General features: G+C 35.9%; 2 protein-coding genes across 3 annotated transcripts in view; one reads left to right on the top strand and one right to left on the bottom strand.

The window, feature by feature from the left end:
* Positions 1–16,326, bottom strand: LOC306842732 (vesicular glutamate transporter 3-like; the record flags this gene model as incomplete). Of its 2 annotated transcripts, none has more annotated exons than XM_079373765.1 (12): positions 1–1,881; positions 2,477–2,604; positions 2,859–2,969; positions 3,215–3,347; positions 3,449–3,598; positions 4,131–4,273; positions 5,201–5,287; positions 7,178–7,265; positions 7,785–7,899; positions 8,871–8,989; positions 9,774–10,029; positions 15,825–16,326. In XM_079373765.1, the coding sequence occupies 11 exons, from the start codon at positions 9,819–9,821 to the stop codon at positions 1,537–1,539; spliced, it is 1,467 nt and encodes a 488-aa protein (XP_079229891.1). In that variant the 3' UTR covers positions 1–1,536. The 2 variants fall into 2 exon arrangements, with proteins under 2 accessions (XP_079229891.1, XP_079229892.1); XM_079373766.1 differs by lacking the exon at positions 15,825–16,326 and adding an exon at positions 12,162–12,259.
* LOC306842731 (basic helix-loop-helix ARNT-like protein 2) overlaps positions 15,870–19,819 on the top strand; it is a 25,176-nt gene continuing 21,226 nt past the window's right edge. The window contains exon 1 of the mRNA XM_079373764.1: positions 15,870–16,219. Within this exon, the coding sequence (XP_079229890.1) occupies positions 16,162–16,219 (58 nt within the window). The 5' untranslated portion in view covers positions 15,870–16,161. The remainder of the gene's footprint in view (positions 16,220–19,819) is intronic.

Genomic DNA, 19,819 nt, shown 5'->3' on the forward strand with positions numbered 1-19,819 from the left:
CTCCTCCAAATAAACATTTAAAGAGACATCAGTTACAGTGATGGAATGGTAAAGTGCACATTTCAAACAATCATCTTGACATCCATCTAAGCAACGAAATGTCTTTTTCAACAGGTATTGTGCAAAAAAAGAAAAAAAACAGGCACATTGCAGATCATTTGTTTTTGATATCCATATTAAATTTTATAAGTACTAAAATGGTTAATTTTTACATATTCAACCAAACATAAACTCCATCCAAGCTCTTCCACCTATGCATATGTAAACGATAAACTGAACTATAAGATACTAATAGTGGACATACTGCATTTTTAAAAGGAATTCCACTAAATACACATCCCTTTTCTGACCATTATTAACTTTTATGATAAAACAATATTTTCTGAGATGTGTTGAATTCAGCAAAGAGGTTTGTGGAGGCTGCACAACTGCATGCAAGAAAAGCCATGGAGGCACAAAAAAATGTTTCTGACTCTTTAACCTGTTTATGCACTATACACCTGCTTTTTTGCATAGCTGACAACAATCAAAACATAAATTCATAAAATAAAAAAGAACTGATGCATATTCTGCTGTCAGCCTTGTAGTACGGTAGATATAAAAAGACTTTGGAACAAAATTATGATTTAAAATTGAGCTTGATTTATTCTGGCATGGTCTGTTTTACTGTTGGACTGAATTCCAGTGTCCTCAAAACTATCTGGACACTTGTGCCCATCTTAAAAATGTATGAATGTCATTGCATACTCACAAAATATCAAATCAAGTGGAATTTTTTTTTTTGTAAATGATCAAATAAATATAGTTAAAATAATCCATTTTAACCAATTTTAAAAATCCAAATATTTAGTTAGGAATATTTGCACACACACACACACACACAAAGGTTTATAGAAAGTCTAGAAACATTTGTTAGGAGATGCCATATGGTTTTTTTGATATTTATTAATGCAATGATATTCAGAGATTTTTAAGGTCCTTTTGGGTAAGATTCTCTTATGCTCACCAAGGCTGCATTTATTTGATCAAAAATAAGGTAAAAACATTTAAAGTAACTGTTTTCGGTTTTATATACATTTGAAAATGTAATTTATTCCTGTGATGCAAAGCTGAATTTTACTGAATTGTCTTCAGTGTCACATGATCCTTCAGAAATCATTTTAACAGGCTGATTTGGTGCTCAAGAAAAAATAATAATAAATAGAAATTATTGAATAAAAAGTAAGTTCAAAAGAACAGCATTTAATAAAACAGAAATCTATTGTAGCACTATAAATGTTATTACTGTCATTTTTGACCAATTTAATGCATCTTTACTGAATAAAAAATATTGATTTCTTTAAAAATATTGTAGTGAACTTTTAAACAGGTCAGCTGAAACTATGTCTGCCTACAGCTGTCAAATTAACTACTCACAGATCATTCTCATGTGACTGTTCCTTCAGCTTCTACAGCAGGGTGAAATCATAAAGGAAGCCATCCAAAATATTTTGGATGGCTTCAGGTCTCAGTCTTGGGCGTCTGATGACCAAAATGTCATTGATGCTGATTCTGATATTCCCCATTTTCATAATGATTTGATCCGTGATCTTCGTCTGCTTGCATGGTCACCCCTCTCTTCTTCTTCCAGCCTTGCTTGCGGCCTGCAGAGGTTTCTGTGGTTCCATAGGTCTTCTGCTTGGTGGCCAGGGCACTGTCGCTGTTGGGCTCGGTCTCATCAGCCAGCTCATCTTCCCCGATGATGACGCATTTCTCGTCACTGGTGTTCTCAGGATCGGCCCAGTCCTGCTTCTCACCAGAGGCAAAGATGGCATAGAAGATCACTCCAGTGTAATGCACCATGGAAGCAATCACAAAGACATGCTGCCACTCCAGGCGAGTCTGTTGGGAACATAGAAATGTAATGAGGATATGCAATATATTTGTGGAAAACAAAAATGTACATTCAATTCGCTTATTTGTCAATCAAGGGTTAATTTAAAATTAAATATCTTGTTCCAAAGCAAAAGAGGTGAGGGTGAACTTGTTAGCTTTATAGTTTATGAATCACCATTTCTGGGTTTTTAACCTACAACCTTCTGATTACTTTCCTTTTTTTATATAACAACTTCACTAAACTGTCCATAATTGAACATAGCCAACTGTTACCTTATATATATATAATATATATATATATTGTATTATAATATTGTATATAATGATATATAATTTAATTTTAATACTTTTATACTTTTTAGCCATCTTCCCCCTTAGAAGTGTGCTGAGGCCCCCTAGTTGAGCACCAACGCTATAGGCCTATATAGTCATATTTTTGAATATCCAGGAATATTTACACACTTAAAAATTCCCCTTATCTAATATAAGGAAAATGACTTCATCATGAAAGAATGAAAGTATTTGCATGTGATTGCATCTCTTAGTTTAAAAAAAAATGTTTGTGCATATAGTATTATGTTTTTCTGATGAAGTTAAATACCTTGTGTTTCGTAAGTGCTCCAACAATGAGGGGGCACACCATTCCAGACAGGGTACCTACTCCATTAGAGATGCCCATAAGAATACTGGCATAGCGAGGAGCTATGTCCAGATGGTTTACATTGAATCCTGTGTCAAAGAATAGAAATACATATCACATATTTAGATCTTCTTCTGTGTAATTTTAGAAATGGATACTCCAGCTTCTGTCATCGTGCAATTTCTACTTTGTTCTTTTATTACAACTGAGCAACCCACATTATTTAAACTGGAGATGTGGCATAAGCACAAAGAAATTTAAAAGGTTAGAATCAAACAAAGCCAAATAACAGTGGATTATGTTGACTGGCACTCTGATGACTGACACCTGTCTCATGCATCACCTGATATTGCAAATCCACTGAAGCCCACCGCCAGGATGAGAAATGAGATGGCCACTGCACGTGTGTGTGAGAATCCAACTACCAGGAGCAACGTGGCCTCCATGCCAAAACCTGTGGATGATGGCAGAAGTTAGTCATCAGTCATCTTGCACATGACACAGCGTTCCAAAAAGACAAGTTCAACTCAATTCCTATACCTTTCGTTTTTTTTCATTCCACTGCTCTGCGTATTGCATTTTTACAAAAATGTGTGAGTGGCCCCTAAGGTTCGGTCAACACTATGTCTTTATAGTTGTCATTATTGGTCTTTAAACACAAGAACTCAACCAATACTGTGAGCTTGGGACTTTGCCTACCTCCACAGTTCATAATTTTGCGCACGGTTGTAGTAGAGAGGATTTTCCGACTCCTCAGGAAGTCAGCCAGCTGGCCTCCTATCGGCACAATTATCGTCATCACCAGGTGTGGCACCGCTGACAGAATGCCCACCTGAAACAGCCCGACATCATGTAGTTAGCCTATTTCTAGAGTGAATTGTGGTTGTTAAATTAACAGAGGATTCTCTAACTTTAAATCACATAACAGCCAACCTTGCTGATGGGGAACCCAAAGACCTCTTCAAAGTAAGCTGGCTGACTAATGAGCAGGAGGTAAAAGGTCCAGCTACGGCAGAAGTTTGCCACAATGATGGCGTAGACAGGCATAGATGTGAAGAATTCACGCCAAGGAGTTTTAAATTTCTGCAAAGCAAAAATGCAGTTTTTACAAAGTAGTTAAAGGGATAGTTCACTCTAAAATTAAATTCTGTCATTAATTATTCACCCTCATGTCGTTCCAACCCTGTAAAATCTTTGTTTGTCTTCGGAACACAAATTAAGATATTTTTGATGAAATCCAAGAGCTCTCTGACTCACCATAGACAGCAAGGATCCTTACACGATCAAGGCTCAGAAACGTAGCAAGGAGATCGTTAAAATAATCCATGTGACATCAAATAAGCTACGAGAATAATTTTTGTGTTTAAAGAAAACAAAAATAATGATTTTATTCAACAATTCGTTTCCTTGCTGTCTACGGAATGCATCAAAAATATCTTAATTTGTGTTCCGAAGATGAATGAAGGTCTTATGGGTTTGGAACGATATGAGAGTGAGTATTTTTGGGTGAACTATCCCTTTAAGGATATTATATTGCCATCTTAACATTAAATTGAATATATATAAAATTTTACAGTTTATTATACCAAATGCATGAAAGAAGACTTTGGACTACCTCAGTAGCACTCATTAAACTGGCTCCTTCCCCAATAGAGGTCTCGATGTATGTCCTTTCTTCCTCACTGATGGTGGGATGGATTGCTGGACTGTTGTAAGCCAGCAAGAGCCAGAAAGTATACCATATTATGCCAAACACACCTGGATATGAGAACAGAACCACACATCACTTTAAGACTGCATCTTTGAAATGTAACATTACAAATGAACACATTACAGTGGACATCAAGGGTTCACTAAATGCGGTGTATTTAGTGACTGATACATTTACTAGTTTTTGCCATCTATTCACGATAACTCACTCTGTATTTATATCATGTTACTGTTACTCTTAAAAGTAAAGGTTCTTTATTGGCATCTACAGTATAGTACCATAAAGAATATCCATCAAAAAAAAATTATATATTACAGGTTCTTTAGATTATTAAAAAGTAAAAAAAAAAGTTCTTTGGGGATTCCTAAATGGTTCTTCTATGGCATTTGTTGCAAACCCCCCTTTTTTAACCTTTATTCAATTATTCAATTCAGTTCCATTCTGTTTAGTTGAATTAAGCTTGATTTGATTCAGTTCAAAGTGATTCACTGGGATTTCATATGAATTAGTGCTGGGCAACGATTAATCGCATCCAAAATTATTTTTTTGTACATAATATATGTGTGTGTACTGTGTATAGTTATTGTGTATATATAAATACACAAGCATGTATATATTTCAGAAAAATATGTTATGTTTATATATTAAATATATTTATAGGTAATATAAATTATATGAAATGTATACATGTAAATGCATGGAAATATTTTTTAATATATACTGTATGTGTGTGTCTTTATATATACATAATAAATATATACAGTTCACATATATAAATAAAAACTTTTATTTTGGATGCAATTAATCTCGATTAATCATTGCCCAGCACTAATATGAATGTAAATGATTTTGATTGATTAAAGTCTGGCAAATGTGTCATAAAGTGCAAATCAGTTAATAAATGTCATCACTCAGATTTACATTTTCAGTGTCATTTTTTCCTAAAACATTTCAAAGGCTTACCCTAAACTCACCATATATATAGAAGACAGAGGGCCAGCCTACATATTGCACTAATATTCCAGCCAGTGGCATGGCTATCACAGCTCCTGCATAAGATCCTGTCAACCAGAACACACACACACACACACACACACACAAATGCTTAATTAAGAAAGTTAAATTAAGAGAGAGGGCATTAATCAACCTGTAATATTCCCTTCACACGACAGTTCAATAATTTGAAGCCATTGCGGGGGTTGCCTCACAACTGCCAGAGGAAAACTGGCATGATTGGTTTGGTTCAGCTTTGAGAGAGCAGAATTAATTTTGTTCATTTTAATGTAGTAACTTCTACATTTAGCTTCAGATTCTCATATATTTGGGGGACTTTTTAAAGGAATGGTTCATCCAAAAATTAAGATTCTGTCATTATTCACTCAAGTTGTCAAGCTATAAGAACTTTTTAAACAATAAATGGCAATGCCAGGATTCAAGTCCTTTATCAAACTCACGGAGTAACAAAGTAGGCTGCTCAGTTACATGTGCAACAACGCCAGACCTCAGCGCAACACGTGCCTCTGCCCGAAGGACAGGCTGGCAGCTGCAGGAAATGGGATTTTAATGAAAAGGTGTCTCTTAATGTATATTTTATTACTGGATGCACTTGTAAACCTTCCTGTTTGGCGTAGGAAAGGATTCTCGAGTGAGCTTTTGAACATAGAAGAGGGTGCTGCTTCGTTTGTGTCAACAGAAGAAAGCCTCTTTCACATAGAAGATATGTGTGCAGACCATCTTCATTTAGTGGTCATGTCAAGAGCTGTTTGAAGCACAGGTTGTCATGGCACCTGTTTATTGTGAAAGACTGTTTTAATGCATTTGAGGCATAATGAGCATTGGAATATAGACCCACAGTCGACTGGTCAACTTGACTGTGAGCATGATTTTTGAGCAACTATGTCTTCTTGTGTTTTTACATCTACTGCAGCCGCAGGTACAGACACATTTGCATAACAGAAGCATTAAATTTGGTATTTAAAAAAGCAAAGAGTAATGAACATCAGAACAGTAAAACAGAGGAAACATTTGGATGTTTTCAGTCACATTTTTCTGCACGTTACGTCCTTACACCAGAAGGTATCATGTCTTTATGAGCGAGTCATTGGCTGTATCCGAAATCGCCCCCTATACCCTCAAATAGTGCACTATTTGAGGGGACGGCCATTTTAAGTGGTGTTCGAAACCATAGTGGATGTTTTCGAGTGCACTCACTAAATCCCACAATGCACCGCAAAAACGAGTGTACAACCGATGTACACTCAACAGCTAGAGAATCCCCAGAATGCACTGTGAGAGTCGCGCGCCAAGTGTCTCACCAGAAGATGGGGCCCGCAGCTGAATCATCCATTCATTGATTTTAGAAGCGCTCGTCCACAGCGTAATACAGCATAATACAACAAAGGTACAAAATTAGTTGTAAATTGACTATTAGGGTTTATACATAATTTCCGTGACAGAGTTCAAGATAAATCCTTCAATCTTACTGCTGGAGCTGCCCGTTCAAATGATTATTTAACAGCAAGCGGCAGTCCTTCCGGTGCACTCAGTGTCCGAATTCACTCACTCGTTTTCATTCACTCCTTCAAGTGAACTATATGAGTGGACTAATGTAGGGAATAGTGAATGAGGGTATAGGGGGCGATTTCGGATACAGCCATTGAATCATTCATTCAAATGATTCGTTAAAACATTGATTCATTGATTCAAAATATTCATTCAATAACTAAACAAGTGAACAAGCTGAATTCGGAACCGCATACTATTCTTGCTATAGAAATACATAGTAAAATTGTAAGGATTAATATGCGGTTGCGAATTCATCAAGTGATTCTATGTGTGTAACGCATTCACTCAAACGATTCGTTCAAATATTGATTCATTCAAGAACAAAACACTAACATTAAGTGTCTCCTGACACTTTCAATAAAATATTCTCTCACAAACCTACTCACCACAGAACGAGGTAGTAGCCAGACGACTTCTTTCCAGTGGAGGAGCCCATTTGCTCCACATCCCATGGCAGGCAGGATATGTGACACCCTGTGAACATTATACGCGGTTAGTGTTCTTTCTTTCTTTCTTTCTTTCTTTCTTTCTTTCTTTCTTTCTTTTTGTCTTTAATCAAAATGGGTAATTCTACTGACCAATTAATACTTAAAGGAACAGTTCACCCATATAATGGCATCATAAATAATGAATCATGACTTAAATTTCAATCTGTCATCACTATACTTCACAACTACTTTTATGGTGCTTTTAGTAGTATTTGGAGGTTGAATATCAGCATTCGCTAGGAAACGAAGATGGTGTAAACATTCTCTTCTCTTTTTGTGTTCCAGAAATGAAGAAGTCTTGTGTTTGGAATGACATGAGGGTGAGTCAATATTGACATAATTGCCATTTTTGAATGGATTACTGCTTTAAATACACTGATCAATAGCATACCTTTTGAAAATGAATATGTAGGCTGATATGTAAGGTTATGTCACATGTAAATCAATAATAAAAAAAAAATATTTTATGATGTGTTTGAAGATAAGGTTACTGGGGGCCACTCACTTCCACCAGTCCTTGTAAGATTCGCACAAACATGACACAACCATAGTGGACCCTGGCAGCTGATGGAATAAACATGTTTAGCACTGACGTCAAGAAAATGGCTGCTCCAAACACCCTGAGAATAATTCAGAAACATTTAGTAATGTTAGTTAATGCAGGTATCATCAAAGACTATAGAAAGAAACTTTGGTATCATGGATTCCGTCACAATTAAGCCATATTAAAAAAGTGTGGCCTTAAATAATTTAGATTTATATAAATAATATTTTATGGAAAAGCACACAGTGAGGATAAGTAATTCCATAATGTTATCTGAATAACTGAATTGAATAACTCTATCATCAGTCCTGAAATTCTGAAAGACATTAATCATAAAATATTTGTTTCTTCTTGACATCATATAAAGTGATGACTGATGAGTTAGTGACACCTAGAGAGTAATTTTGTAACTTGAAAAACACTGTAATGAGGATTTCATTTCTCAAAATAATATCAAAATGCATTAGAAATGCACTGAAATTAATGTTAGAATGTTAGAGTAATAATTTAATATTTATAGTTTAGTCAGGATCTTGATCGAAGGATATTTTTGCAAACTAATTACCACTTTTTTTTCCTCATTCAAAATACACTTTGCCAAAAAAAAAAAACAGTTTGAATAGGCATGATGCTAGTGCATCTACACCACTGGATCACACAGAAGAGAGTCATTTTGGTTCACTCAGTTGTCCTTTATCTCAATTTAATCCATCCATCTGCTCCTTTTTTTTCCAAAACAGTGTGTAAGTGACACTTGTAATATTCCAGTGGCTGGTGTTTCAGCGAGAGATCTACTGCTGGATCTTTCATTATTAACTCTGTCAGCCACATGTCCTCTTTTCCTGTGAGGCTTTTATTACAAGACCGCTATCGCCCCTCTAATCAACACACAGTACAAATTTAACCCTCGCAGCCCACTGCACTCGTGTGGTCCCTTGGGTCTTCGGACACCTTTCAACACTGAATGTAATATGTGAGTTGTATTTTGGAACAAACGTCTGCCTTCCAAACGTGGCGTGGAGGCCCGTGCGTCAGGACGAGGCTCACCTGTTAGCTGCTAGCTTATTGGAGATGAAACCTCCAGGGATTTGAGTGACAATGTAGCCCCAGAAAAAAGAGCCGTGTATCAATCCCACTGTTTCTGGATCCCAATTAAACTGAGCTGGCTGAAGAAGACAAACATTAGAGGAGACCACGTTAGTTTTATCTAATTAATAAAATAAAAAAGAATAGTAATAAATAATACAACAAACTTTTGTATGCACATTTCTGTGTATGATATAAAAATGAGTTATCCTAAGACATTCATAGTAAAATGACCTCTGAATATGTGTGTGTGTGAGTGTGTGTGTGTGTGCGTGCGCGTCATGTCTTCCTCCTAAAATTTCTTATGACAGGAAATTACAGGAAATTATGGCAGCCAACTTCCTAAAAAGTCACTAATGAGAATTCAAGCCAGAAAAAAAGATAATCGGTCCTTCGAACTTGATAGCTGAAAAAGTCAAACAGCCTATCTAGACTTTTTTTTTTTGTCAATAGAACAATTTAATACAAAATAAAGATAAGATATAATATCATGTTAAATTTGGTAAGTGTGGTAAAGTTGTATTTACTTCTTTATCCTTAAATTGATAGTTCACTCAAAAATGTACATTTTGTGATCACTTACTCATCCATATGTTATTCCATTACTTCCATTAACTTCCATACTATGGAAGTCAGTGGCTACCAGCAACATTTTGGTTACCAACATTCTTCAAAATATCTTTTTTTGTGTGTTCAACAGAAGAAAGAAATTCATATTTGTTTGGAATAACATGAGGGTGAGTAAACGATGAAAACATTTTCATTTATGGGTGAACTATCCCTTTATCTTTGTTAGTTTAAAAATCCTCTTGTTCTAACTTAATGGCAATTTGGTATTTTCAGTTTATAAGTTCCTAGTTTCACCTGCATGACGGCAGTCCCGTTGATGTAGACAGTGTTGTTGTTAACCATTTCTACAATGGCTACACCGAGGTTGCAACGGATGCCAAACGAGATGCAAAAGCCAAGTCCGCTGAGGACAGCAATGATGTAACGTTTGGGGAGACCAAAGCAGCCACAATCCAAAAGGGGTGGGCTGCGTTTAGGGGCTGCCACTGGCCGACCATCATCTGTCAGCTCAATGTGGTCCTCTTCAGCCGCATTAGAGCCATCGATCTTCCTAGGATAAAAAATGGTTAAGAAATAGTCATGGCTTGCAGTAGACAAAAAGATAAAACAGTAAATTATATCACTCCATAACTGATGTATAAACCAATAGATTTTTTGGATTGCAAATGTAGCTTTAGCTGACCAAGATTCAAGTCAGTGCTGTTTGAAAGTGATATACCCATATTTATGAGTGATGTACTGATGGACTGGGAGTTGGAGGGGGCCAGCAAGGGTTGCCAGAGTGTGGCGTTGAAAAGGTCACATTGCGTTTGGTGCTCCCTCCATCTCGCCCGCACGCACCTGTTCCATTACTGAACCTGCATCTTTCCACTCATCCTCCACCTCACAGAAATTACTTTCATCTGTCTATTTTGAAATGCACACCTGAGTTCTTCTACACACAGAGGAAGGAGCTCACTAAAAGCTGGACACTGGAGGATTGTGAATGGAGGATCAAGAAGCATCATTTCAAGAGCCTGTTCCTGATGTTTGTGAAGCATTGTTATTGCACATAAGTCACTTTAAGGTGAAGTACTGATCTGGTGCACTCTTGAAATGGAATACACACTATTTGTTTCTATTGGGAACAATACATACACTTATTCAGATCAGAAAAGCATTGTTTCCATACGTTCCGTTTTTCTGTATCTTTGGTTTTAAATTAATTCAAAACACTCAAGATACTTCTTATCATTTTGATTTTAGTAACAGTATAAGTGGAGACTGTATAGATTTTTAAAATTGCCATAAGATTAAAAAAATAAATAAAGTCAAATATAATCAATGACATAGATGTGGAGAGAACTGGCCAGAAAAAGACAGTAACATCGTAAAACCATGTGCAAGGATTACCATCAACCGACATTAACAGCTTTTACATTAGAATCATCCAGCCAAGGCAATATATTGTTCACTTTTTACCACAAGAAGTGTAAAAATAAGAAAAAAAAAGGTATTTAGATGCCATTCTATCTGAGCATAACATTGTATTCTCTCAAATAACGTCTGTGGCAAACAGTCAAAACACTTACTGTATTTTCTGTCATGAACACTTTCGGTACATTTTCAAAAGCAGGTACTCTACTAGATATTGTTGTCATTGCTATTGTAATTAGGTGTATTAATATAAAGTATTTTAAATAATATTTGTTGCTTTTGGAAATGGTATTGCTCTTGAGCATCTATTATAATGCTCTAATTTGTCTTATTACATTATGGTGCATTTTATACATGCTTAGTTTATACACAAATCTAAATGAAATTCTGCTAAATTAAGCAATTTTTAAAGTGGTGGTGAAAATAAATATTGCATGACTTTAGTGTGCACCCATATATTAATTTTCTCCTCTTTATTGTGTAATTCTAGTTCTACAAGCTCTAAGAGATTTCTTGGCAATATTGCACAGACACAGGAAATTATGTACATTATCTCACATATAAAACTGTCCAATGTGCAAGAAACATGCGACGTGTATTTCACTCTAATGTGAAATCTTCAGGTTTTTAATATTTTCAATAGATATTAAATATATATAAAAACACCTAGAATTACTGGCCAAGATACAAAGTGAATATGTTAAGTTTTTGCATAATAATGTAGTGATATTTCTAGATGCCCTGACAATCAAAGATATCCTGTGGCAACATTTTGATATGAATATTTATAAGAATGTACGTAAGAATTTAAGATTCATTCCTTACTTTCTTTGAGAAACAATTTGCAATGTATAAATACTCTGAATACAGTTTTTCAAACATTAAAACACACACACACACACACACACACACACACACACATATATATATATATATATATAAAATTATACTACCAACATCCCTCATCGCAAATCTTTGAAAACATAATATAGTTCTATAATTATATTATATTCTATAGTCCTGTATGTGTACTTTATATATACTGTAGTGTATTCTTTGCCATTTTTTTCAATTATATTTTATATGCAATATAATTGATTTATCTCAGAAATCAGCTGCTCAATAAATTTTGATTTGATTTCTCAATTCTAAATTCTAAATCCCTTCCCATAATTGAATTTAATTCAAAACCAAAAGCATGATGCATAATCTTCTCATATCTTCCTCTCAGCGCTTAGATTCCAATTCAGCTGCCTTCACACTTACTTCTGCAGGTTTCCCAGAGAGTCGCCCACACTGTTCTTCAACTCCTCCTTCCCCGGATTGAGCTTCTCCTTTAGACCCGCAAACCCCCCCAGTGGCATTTCTCCTTCCCTTGCTCTTCTGTCCCTCAAACACTTGTCTTCTCACACTTCTGCTCTTGCAGAACAAAAGAGCAGGATATCCACTAGACGCTGGTGCGCATCCTCTCCTGTGCTGAACTGAGATGGTCAAGGTGTGCTGGAGGGGAGGAGGAGAGATACTGAGCCAGAGACAGAACAGAGAGAAAGAAGAGGAGGTACTTTGATTTGGACGGTCTTGGTACAATCCTTCATGTGGTTTGGGCTGAGAACATCCAGAAACGAGGCACAAGGAGAGAAATGGGGCAAATCTGGGTGTCTTCGGTTCAGTGTATCGGCATTGCGAAAGTTATGCTGGCATACATCAATAATGGAAACTTCAGTGTTCTCCTCAGCTTCCTCACAGACAGTGACAGAAGATGCCGAACACCTGCCTCTTCTCCAACCCCTCCCTTCTTGGATTTAGCCATATGAAAGCAGGCCAAAAAGAGTGACTAGCAGAGCTCATTAAATATTGATAGCGAAGTCAAGGATCGCAGGCTCGGGGTTGTATGATACGAGCAGGTGTAACAAGACACTGCGTCCTCTAGTCCCAGTCTAACCCTTATCCCGAGAAACAGTTCCAGGGGTTCATGGGTCAAACGTATCAGCGTCAACAACCAAACGCTGACATAAAGGTTCAAACTGTGAGGGCCGTTGATGCACAAAAGTCACATTTGCAATCTAATTCTGTTGCTTCTGTAAGTGAAGGGCTGCACCTTTTCCCTGTGAAAGCTTCTTTTGCAATAATCATCAAAAATGCAGTGTGCTTTAAAAATTCAGATATTGAGGTCTAAAAGACTCATTGGTAGTCTGCACGGCTCTCAGGCTGTGTTTCACTGATGCTTGCTGTAGGAGCCCCAATAGTCTGTTTGCCATGAATAAAATCTGGAGCTTCCTCACTGAAGGTCTGGGATTCAATGCAAAGGTCATAAATAACTGAGAGAAACAGGGATTAACTATTTTCCACAATCAAAATGAGCATATGCATTCATGCAAATGAAGATTCTCTTGAACCAAAACAACAATAAGGGAAGGGAAGGGAAGTGGTGTGTGGCCAAGTATGGTGACCCATACTCAGAATTTGTGCTCTGCATTTAACCCATCCAAGTGTACACACAGTAGTGAACATACACCCGGAGCAGTGGGCAGCCAAAAATAATAATAATACCTATTCACAGAAAAATCTTCAATGTTAAAGTGTTGGTCTGCAGGAATGAACTCTACACTGTGGTGTTGGTTTAACACCTGCAATTTTAATGTACACAGTACAGACTTATAGTGGAAAAGAACTGGCCACTTATATTGCACATACTTGTTTTCAACAAACCATTTTTTACACATACTGACCTAAACACACTGTCATGAAGGTTTTATTATTTCCCCTTCACATGACAGCAAAACGACTTTGATTTTGCAGAAATTTTAGTAATATTTTAAAACAAAACTACACATCTGCCTTTATTCTCAAATAAATACTTATCTTTTAAATGTCTGTAAAATTACACAACTTTGGTTTTGTGTTTGCTGATTCTTTCATGATGGTTTAAAGTCATTTTTTGAATCTGTTGATTTATTTTAATGCATTTACGAAAAAGTGCCACATCACTGACCCATAAACTTTTACTGAAGTTATTTTTTATATTAATAATAGTATATATAGTGTATCTTAAAAGCATACTCTGGTCCAAGGCACTTCTGTTTTTAAAGAATATAGCGACATCTAGTGGTTCACAGAAGCCAATGAGCAGCTCAATAAGCCATTTTTTGCTCAAATGATGTTAATATTTTTATTTTATTTTTTTAATAACTACTTCGTTGTAGAACTATGCCTTGATCTTTACCCTATCCTTTCACTATATCCATATATAGAAACAATATCTCTTTTAAATATGCATTTGCAGCACATCAAATATTTGCTGCTCAATTCAACAACTTTCTGTGTGCTGATGGTACAGGTAAAAATTTGAAGCGGCGGTCACATAAATTATTCATTTGAATTATTGAACTATAACTCTTGTTTTCTGTATGCAATATCTTTCTCGGGAAAACGGATGAGTCAGCTTTTCATGTGTCTCAATTTCCACAACTTATCAAACATAAATTGTGGAAATTGAGACAGGAAAAGCTGATGCTTCTCATTCTCAGGCTTTATGATTCCCCAAGCCATACATCATTATAAGGGGTTTTAAAAAAAAGTATAATATAGAAATAAGGGAAGCTGAGCAAATTTATATTCAATACATTTCTATGACTTTTCTAGAAATGGAAATTATTTTAAAAGTCATTGATACTTCTATATTTTCAGAGAAATATTGTGCTAATAATAAAACATTGCTTTTTAAAGCAGATACGTTTGTGGGTATTTGTGTTGTTACAATACACTCAGTTACAGCTACATAAACGATCAGATCACCTGCGTTTATCTTCAGGGGCCAACAGAGGGAAATAAAAATGATTAAGTTGTGCAACTCTTGACCACCAGTTGGCGCTAGTGTCTTTTATTTGTTGAGTTGGTTGCTCAATCGTTTCAATGCAAACAGGGTAGGTATGAAAGTTGTAATCAGGCCAAAAGAAAAGTTTTTGGTTTCAAACATATAAAAAAAAAACAATGCAAAGACACATTCATAAAATGAATCCCTAAAATCCATATAAAATATAGACGACACAACATCTTTAGGTCACAATGATGATAAAGAAAAAACAAATGCATCTTCGAGAACAAAGTTTTTATTTTTTTTATTTTTTTTTCACGTGACAGATAGGTCTACATATACAACAGTTTCTCTAAGCAAAATTAATGAAAATTTGAATATGATTAAATATAAAGGGCGCTATTGTTATTTATACAACAATATTCCATTTTACTAATTTCAAATGTATTATCACATTAATAAAACCAAGGATAGCCTACTAATTCAATTTAGTCTGTTACAACATGAAAGAGTATTCTCTATTCTTACTGATAAGCTCATTAAAAATTATATTTTGTTTCATTTGTACAATATGATCAGTTTACTCAAAATAAACAGGTGAAACTGATTGCCACAACGAATAAATTAAAAAATAAAATAAGTCAAATTCATACACGAAATATAAATTGTCATTGTGGTTTCTTTTAGAGTTCTTTGTAGCTACGGACACTGATTTACACATGCTATAAGTATTTTTTGAACTATTTGCATTGGTTGCAGACAAATAGGCCCATGGGATTTTTTTCACAGACGCTGAGACAAAATGTTAGTCTATTTAAAATGCATCAAATATTTTGACACTTTTAAACAAACTGAATTGGTTGGCCTATTTTAATATCATTAACTTACCCCAACAAATCATCAATATGTTACTTACGTACATTCAGCTAATGACTCAAAATAACAGACAGTTCTAGTCTAAATATATATGATTGTGCAAGAACTGAATGCGATATGGTCGAATTACATTGCTGCAATCGAAAAGATGACTGACCGGCACTCGTTCAGTACCGCATACCGCCATCGCATCCGTGACCGCATTTTTCTCGGCTTGCATAACATATCGCGTGACTTACTAGGTTAGTAACGTGAGGGACCGGACAGTACAGAAGGCGGTGTTGATGATGGTAGGAGGAGATTGTGCGTCGACTCGTCGTCTTCCGCGTTTCCCCGGATTTCAACCACTGTCCTGATTCCATCGTGTCCTCTCCTTGCGCGTTTTTACGCTCGGCCCACCCTCCCAATTGAGTTAGTTGTAAAGAAAAAAAAATATTAAATCAATAATTCAGGCCTCGCCGTCCCGTCCGCCTTCACCTCTCCTCTTTCTCTCCCCCCCTTTGCAAATAATTACCACCGCCTTCGTTTTCCACATGCAGCATCGGAGTCCTGGGCCCCGGCGTACCGGCTCCAGCCATGTCGGTGAGGAATACAGCGGCTGGCGGCGGTGACGGAGCGACGGGGGAAAAGCCAGGTAACTCGCCGCTTAAAACAATACAAGTTAGTCCACCCTGACGGGTCCGCTTGAAGCGGAGAGAGTTGAGTGCCGGGCGGAGGAGAGGGGAGCTCTCGGTGTTCCCCGCTGATTGGTTTGCACGCTCGCGTTCTCAGCGTAACTAGGTCAGTAGTTCAGTAGAGCGAACGCTAGCAAACCCGAGCGGAGGCGCGTCGGAGCTGCTCGCCGTGCCAGTTTTCGGGCTTTAACGCAGCTTTTTACCACATTTTCTGGTTTTAATGTGACTGATAATCACGTTTTTAACATGTAGTATGTTGTGCTGTAGTTCTTTTGCAAAGCCTTTGGCAGATTGGCTGCCGTCACATCCAGTCAGTTGTGGCTATGCTAGTTCTTTAAATGTCTTAATGTGTGTATTCGCGTGCTACTCGATTTATTTATTTTCTGTTTTCATCTTTCATATGGCATACTTTTTTAATTATGTATTTTCCTAGCCTCCACCGATGATCATAATAAAATAATCTGATTTTATCCGAAAAATGCGTTAAATCGCTGATTTAACGTTAGCCTGTTGTGTTTAACTTACATCTGCGTATATTATCGGTGAAATTATGAAGAATAGAACGGTTCTGTTTGCGATTCGTCTTTTGGTTGTTCCGGTTCCTTAACAAAGTTAACTGTTGGCCACGCTTTTATTTTGTGCGAAAAAATATCTTGAATTAAAAAAAATAAATGTTTATTATATGTATTGCCCTCAGCATTGTTGTTCAACACAAAGCAGTGACAATAATCATTACAATTGTAGTGTATTGACTTTTTAAGAGGAGGCATAAATGCTATTGTCTATAACTATATATTGTATAAAAACAGAAAACAAACTGAAAAGATATTTAATCAAGTTATTCTTTATTTATTGATTGATTTACCACAACTGATGTGTGTCTTTACCATATGCAACTATCCAGCACAGTTTTTGGTTTGTTTTTTAGATCTGACAAAAATAACAACTTGCGATTTTAGTAAGCGAGTCAAATTAATTCATTAATAATCCTCGTTTCACAAATCATTCTTTCGTAAATCGGATGTTTTTGGTTCTCAGCCATAGTATTAAAGGGTGTAGAGAACTATAATACTGACTTTTGATCAATCTTTTATTCAGATAAATCTTTAATATATGGTTTCATAGCCTACATAAGCCAAAAATAGCCAAAAAATGGGGTTTTGATTCAGAAAGTTTATTTTATGTATTAGTTTTAATTTGTAATTTTTATATATATATATATATATATATATATGGATGGATGGATGGAGTTTTGGAGCTCACAAATACACTGTCTAGAATAGGTGCCTTTCCCTTAGTGAATTCAGTCTCTTTTTAACGAGTGAAACTGCCTCCTGTGACGTAAATGTGAATCATTAGCATTGTGAGGTCATAGTGCTGCCTGATCTAGTCTAATTTCTTGTAACGTGACGGTTGTGTAATATGTAGGTCAAACTCGGCACACTTTTAGGCCAGAGCTGTGATGCCCTCCTCTTCTTCAGGCGTTGCTTTCTCTCTTCAGCCTAACTCAATCAGTGAACCTTTGCATAACTAGACTATAAACAATCCGAAACAAAGCTGTTTAATGTAATCGGGCACTTGTGCTCTTAATTCTCACTAAAGTGTGTAACCTAAATCTGCTGTCAGTTTGGTTTCTCTCGTGACCGACTCCCCCCTCCCTTCCCCAACACTGAAAAACGTGACTGGAATTTAGGGTCTAATCTGGAAAGTATGTCTCTTAGGTAACTGGCCTTTTGAGTTACAGATTCCAGTCATTTCCGTGTTTTTTCAGGCTATCCTGGTAAATTCTGGCAAAGCTGATAAATAAAATGCACTTGTCCTGGTAAATTGTCTGAGGGAATTGTGTAGGGGGAAAAGGCAGCATTGTATATTAATAACTTTGTTTATTAATTATTTAATGTGGGTCTTCCCTCAGTGATAGTAATATACGTATGTTTATCAATGAAGATAATAAAAATGATCAAATGTCATTAAAGTGTGATGCAAAAACAATGCAGTGCATTGGAAAAATGCACATAGAATGAGCTGATTTTATTCCTACATTGACAGTTTGAAAGCCTAGTCAACATTTTATTGAAACCTTCTTTGTCTACATTAAAAGCTTTTAAAGTCTGAGTCTGTGCCATTCTGTAATAAGGAATTTCCTCAAAATCATTCCTCATCTTTATGGGCTATATCAGGGATCCTCAAATCTGGCCCATTCCTGCAGAGTTTAGCTCTAACCCTAATCAAACACACCTGAGCATGCTAATCAGAGTTTTCAAGATCATTAGAAAATTGCAGGTAGGTGAGTTTGATCAGGGTTAGAGCTAAACTCTGCAGTAGATTGGCCCTCCAGGGAAAGATTTGAGGAACCCTGGGCTATATTATATTATATTATATTATATTATGACCTTAATGTTTCTAGCACCATGCTGAAGGAAAGCTATATATCATATTGTATTATATTATAATTTATATCATTTTATATTTTATTATATTATGTTATTTTGTATTTTTCATTACATATTGTATCGCTTTGCACTGCTGTAATTTAAAAAATATGTTTTAAACATTTAACATGCTTTATTAATATATCATATATTGGGTATATACAGTGTAAATACATGTATTAAACTCATTTAAATGTTAGTTCATCCATTACTTTCAAAAGTATTTAATCTTTTAAAAACATTTCTTACATTCCTTGGCCTGAATACATAAAATGTTTTATTAGAAGTTAACTCATGTTTGTTTGAGGACTATGAAGGCTGTTAAGTTAGAGGAGACGATTTGATCAAAAGTAGGTCAGCAGAAGTGGGGTGTATTGTGACACTTTTGAACAACACTTTGATTGACCACTACCTGTCTAAAGCTATAGCATATATTAGATGAAATATGTTGCACGATGTGTTGCTACACCAGATGGAAGAGTTATTATATATCTCGAAGGCATCAAATGTCCAGGACTGCATTGTCAATTAGAGACCTTCTGTGCAAGCAGACATATAAGTACAGATAAAAGCAAAATTATTCAGTGGAGAATTTAAGATTGCAGCTTATCATCTTATTATGTGGTGCATGCATAAGTGTTGCATATACACTTTGTCATGGTCTTTGAAGAGGCTCCTGTGATTTGAATGGAGGCTATTTTGAGAATGCGTTTTTATTAAACTGAATGGGTGAGTCTTGTTCATGGTCTCGTTCTCAAGGACCACTTTACAGACCTTTTTAAATCTTGGGAATAATAAATAAGAATGATTGTTTTAATATCATCCTTAAAATGTTCTGATTGTCACATCTCAACACTGTGTCAGTTTTACAGCTTGTCTTGACTTCCTCTCGTCAAAAAGACAGTTTCCTGTTGCCTCCATGTCTAGACATTAGATTTTTTTTTTTTAGATCATGCTATTTAGATGTTAAGCATTTATTCTTCCCCTGTTTTCAGAGAAACTATTAAGATATGTGTGCCTCTTGAAATGTGTGAGCATATGATTTTATGATTTTTTTGTTATTGCATTATTGGTGTTTCTTGGTCATTTGCATGTTTGTAGAGCAGTTTATTTTTTATGTTGATGGGC

Source organism: Barbus barbus, assembly GCF_936440315.1.
Source record: "Barbus barbus genome assembly, chromosome: 23".
NCBI lineage: Eukaryota > Metazoa > Chordata > Actinopteri > Cypriniformes > Cyprinidae > Barbus > Barbus barbus.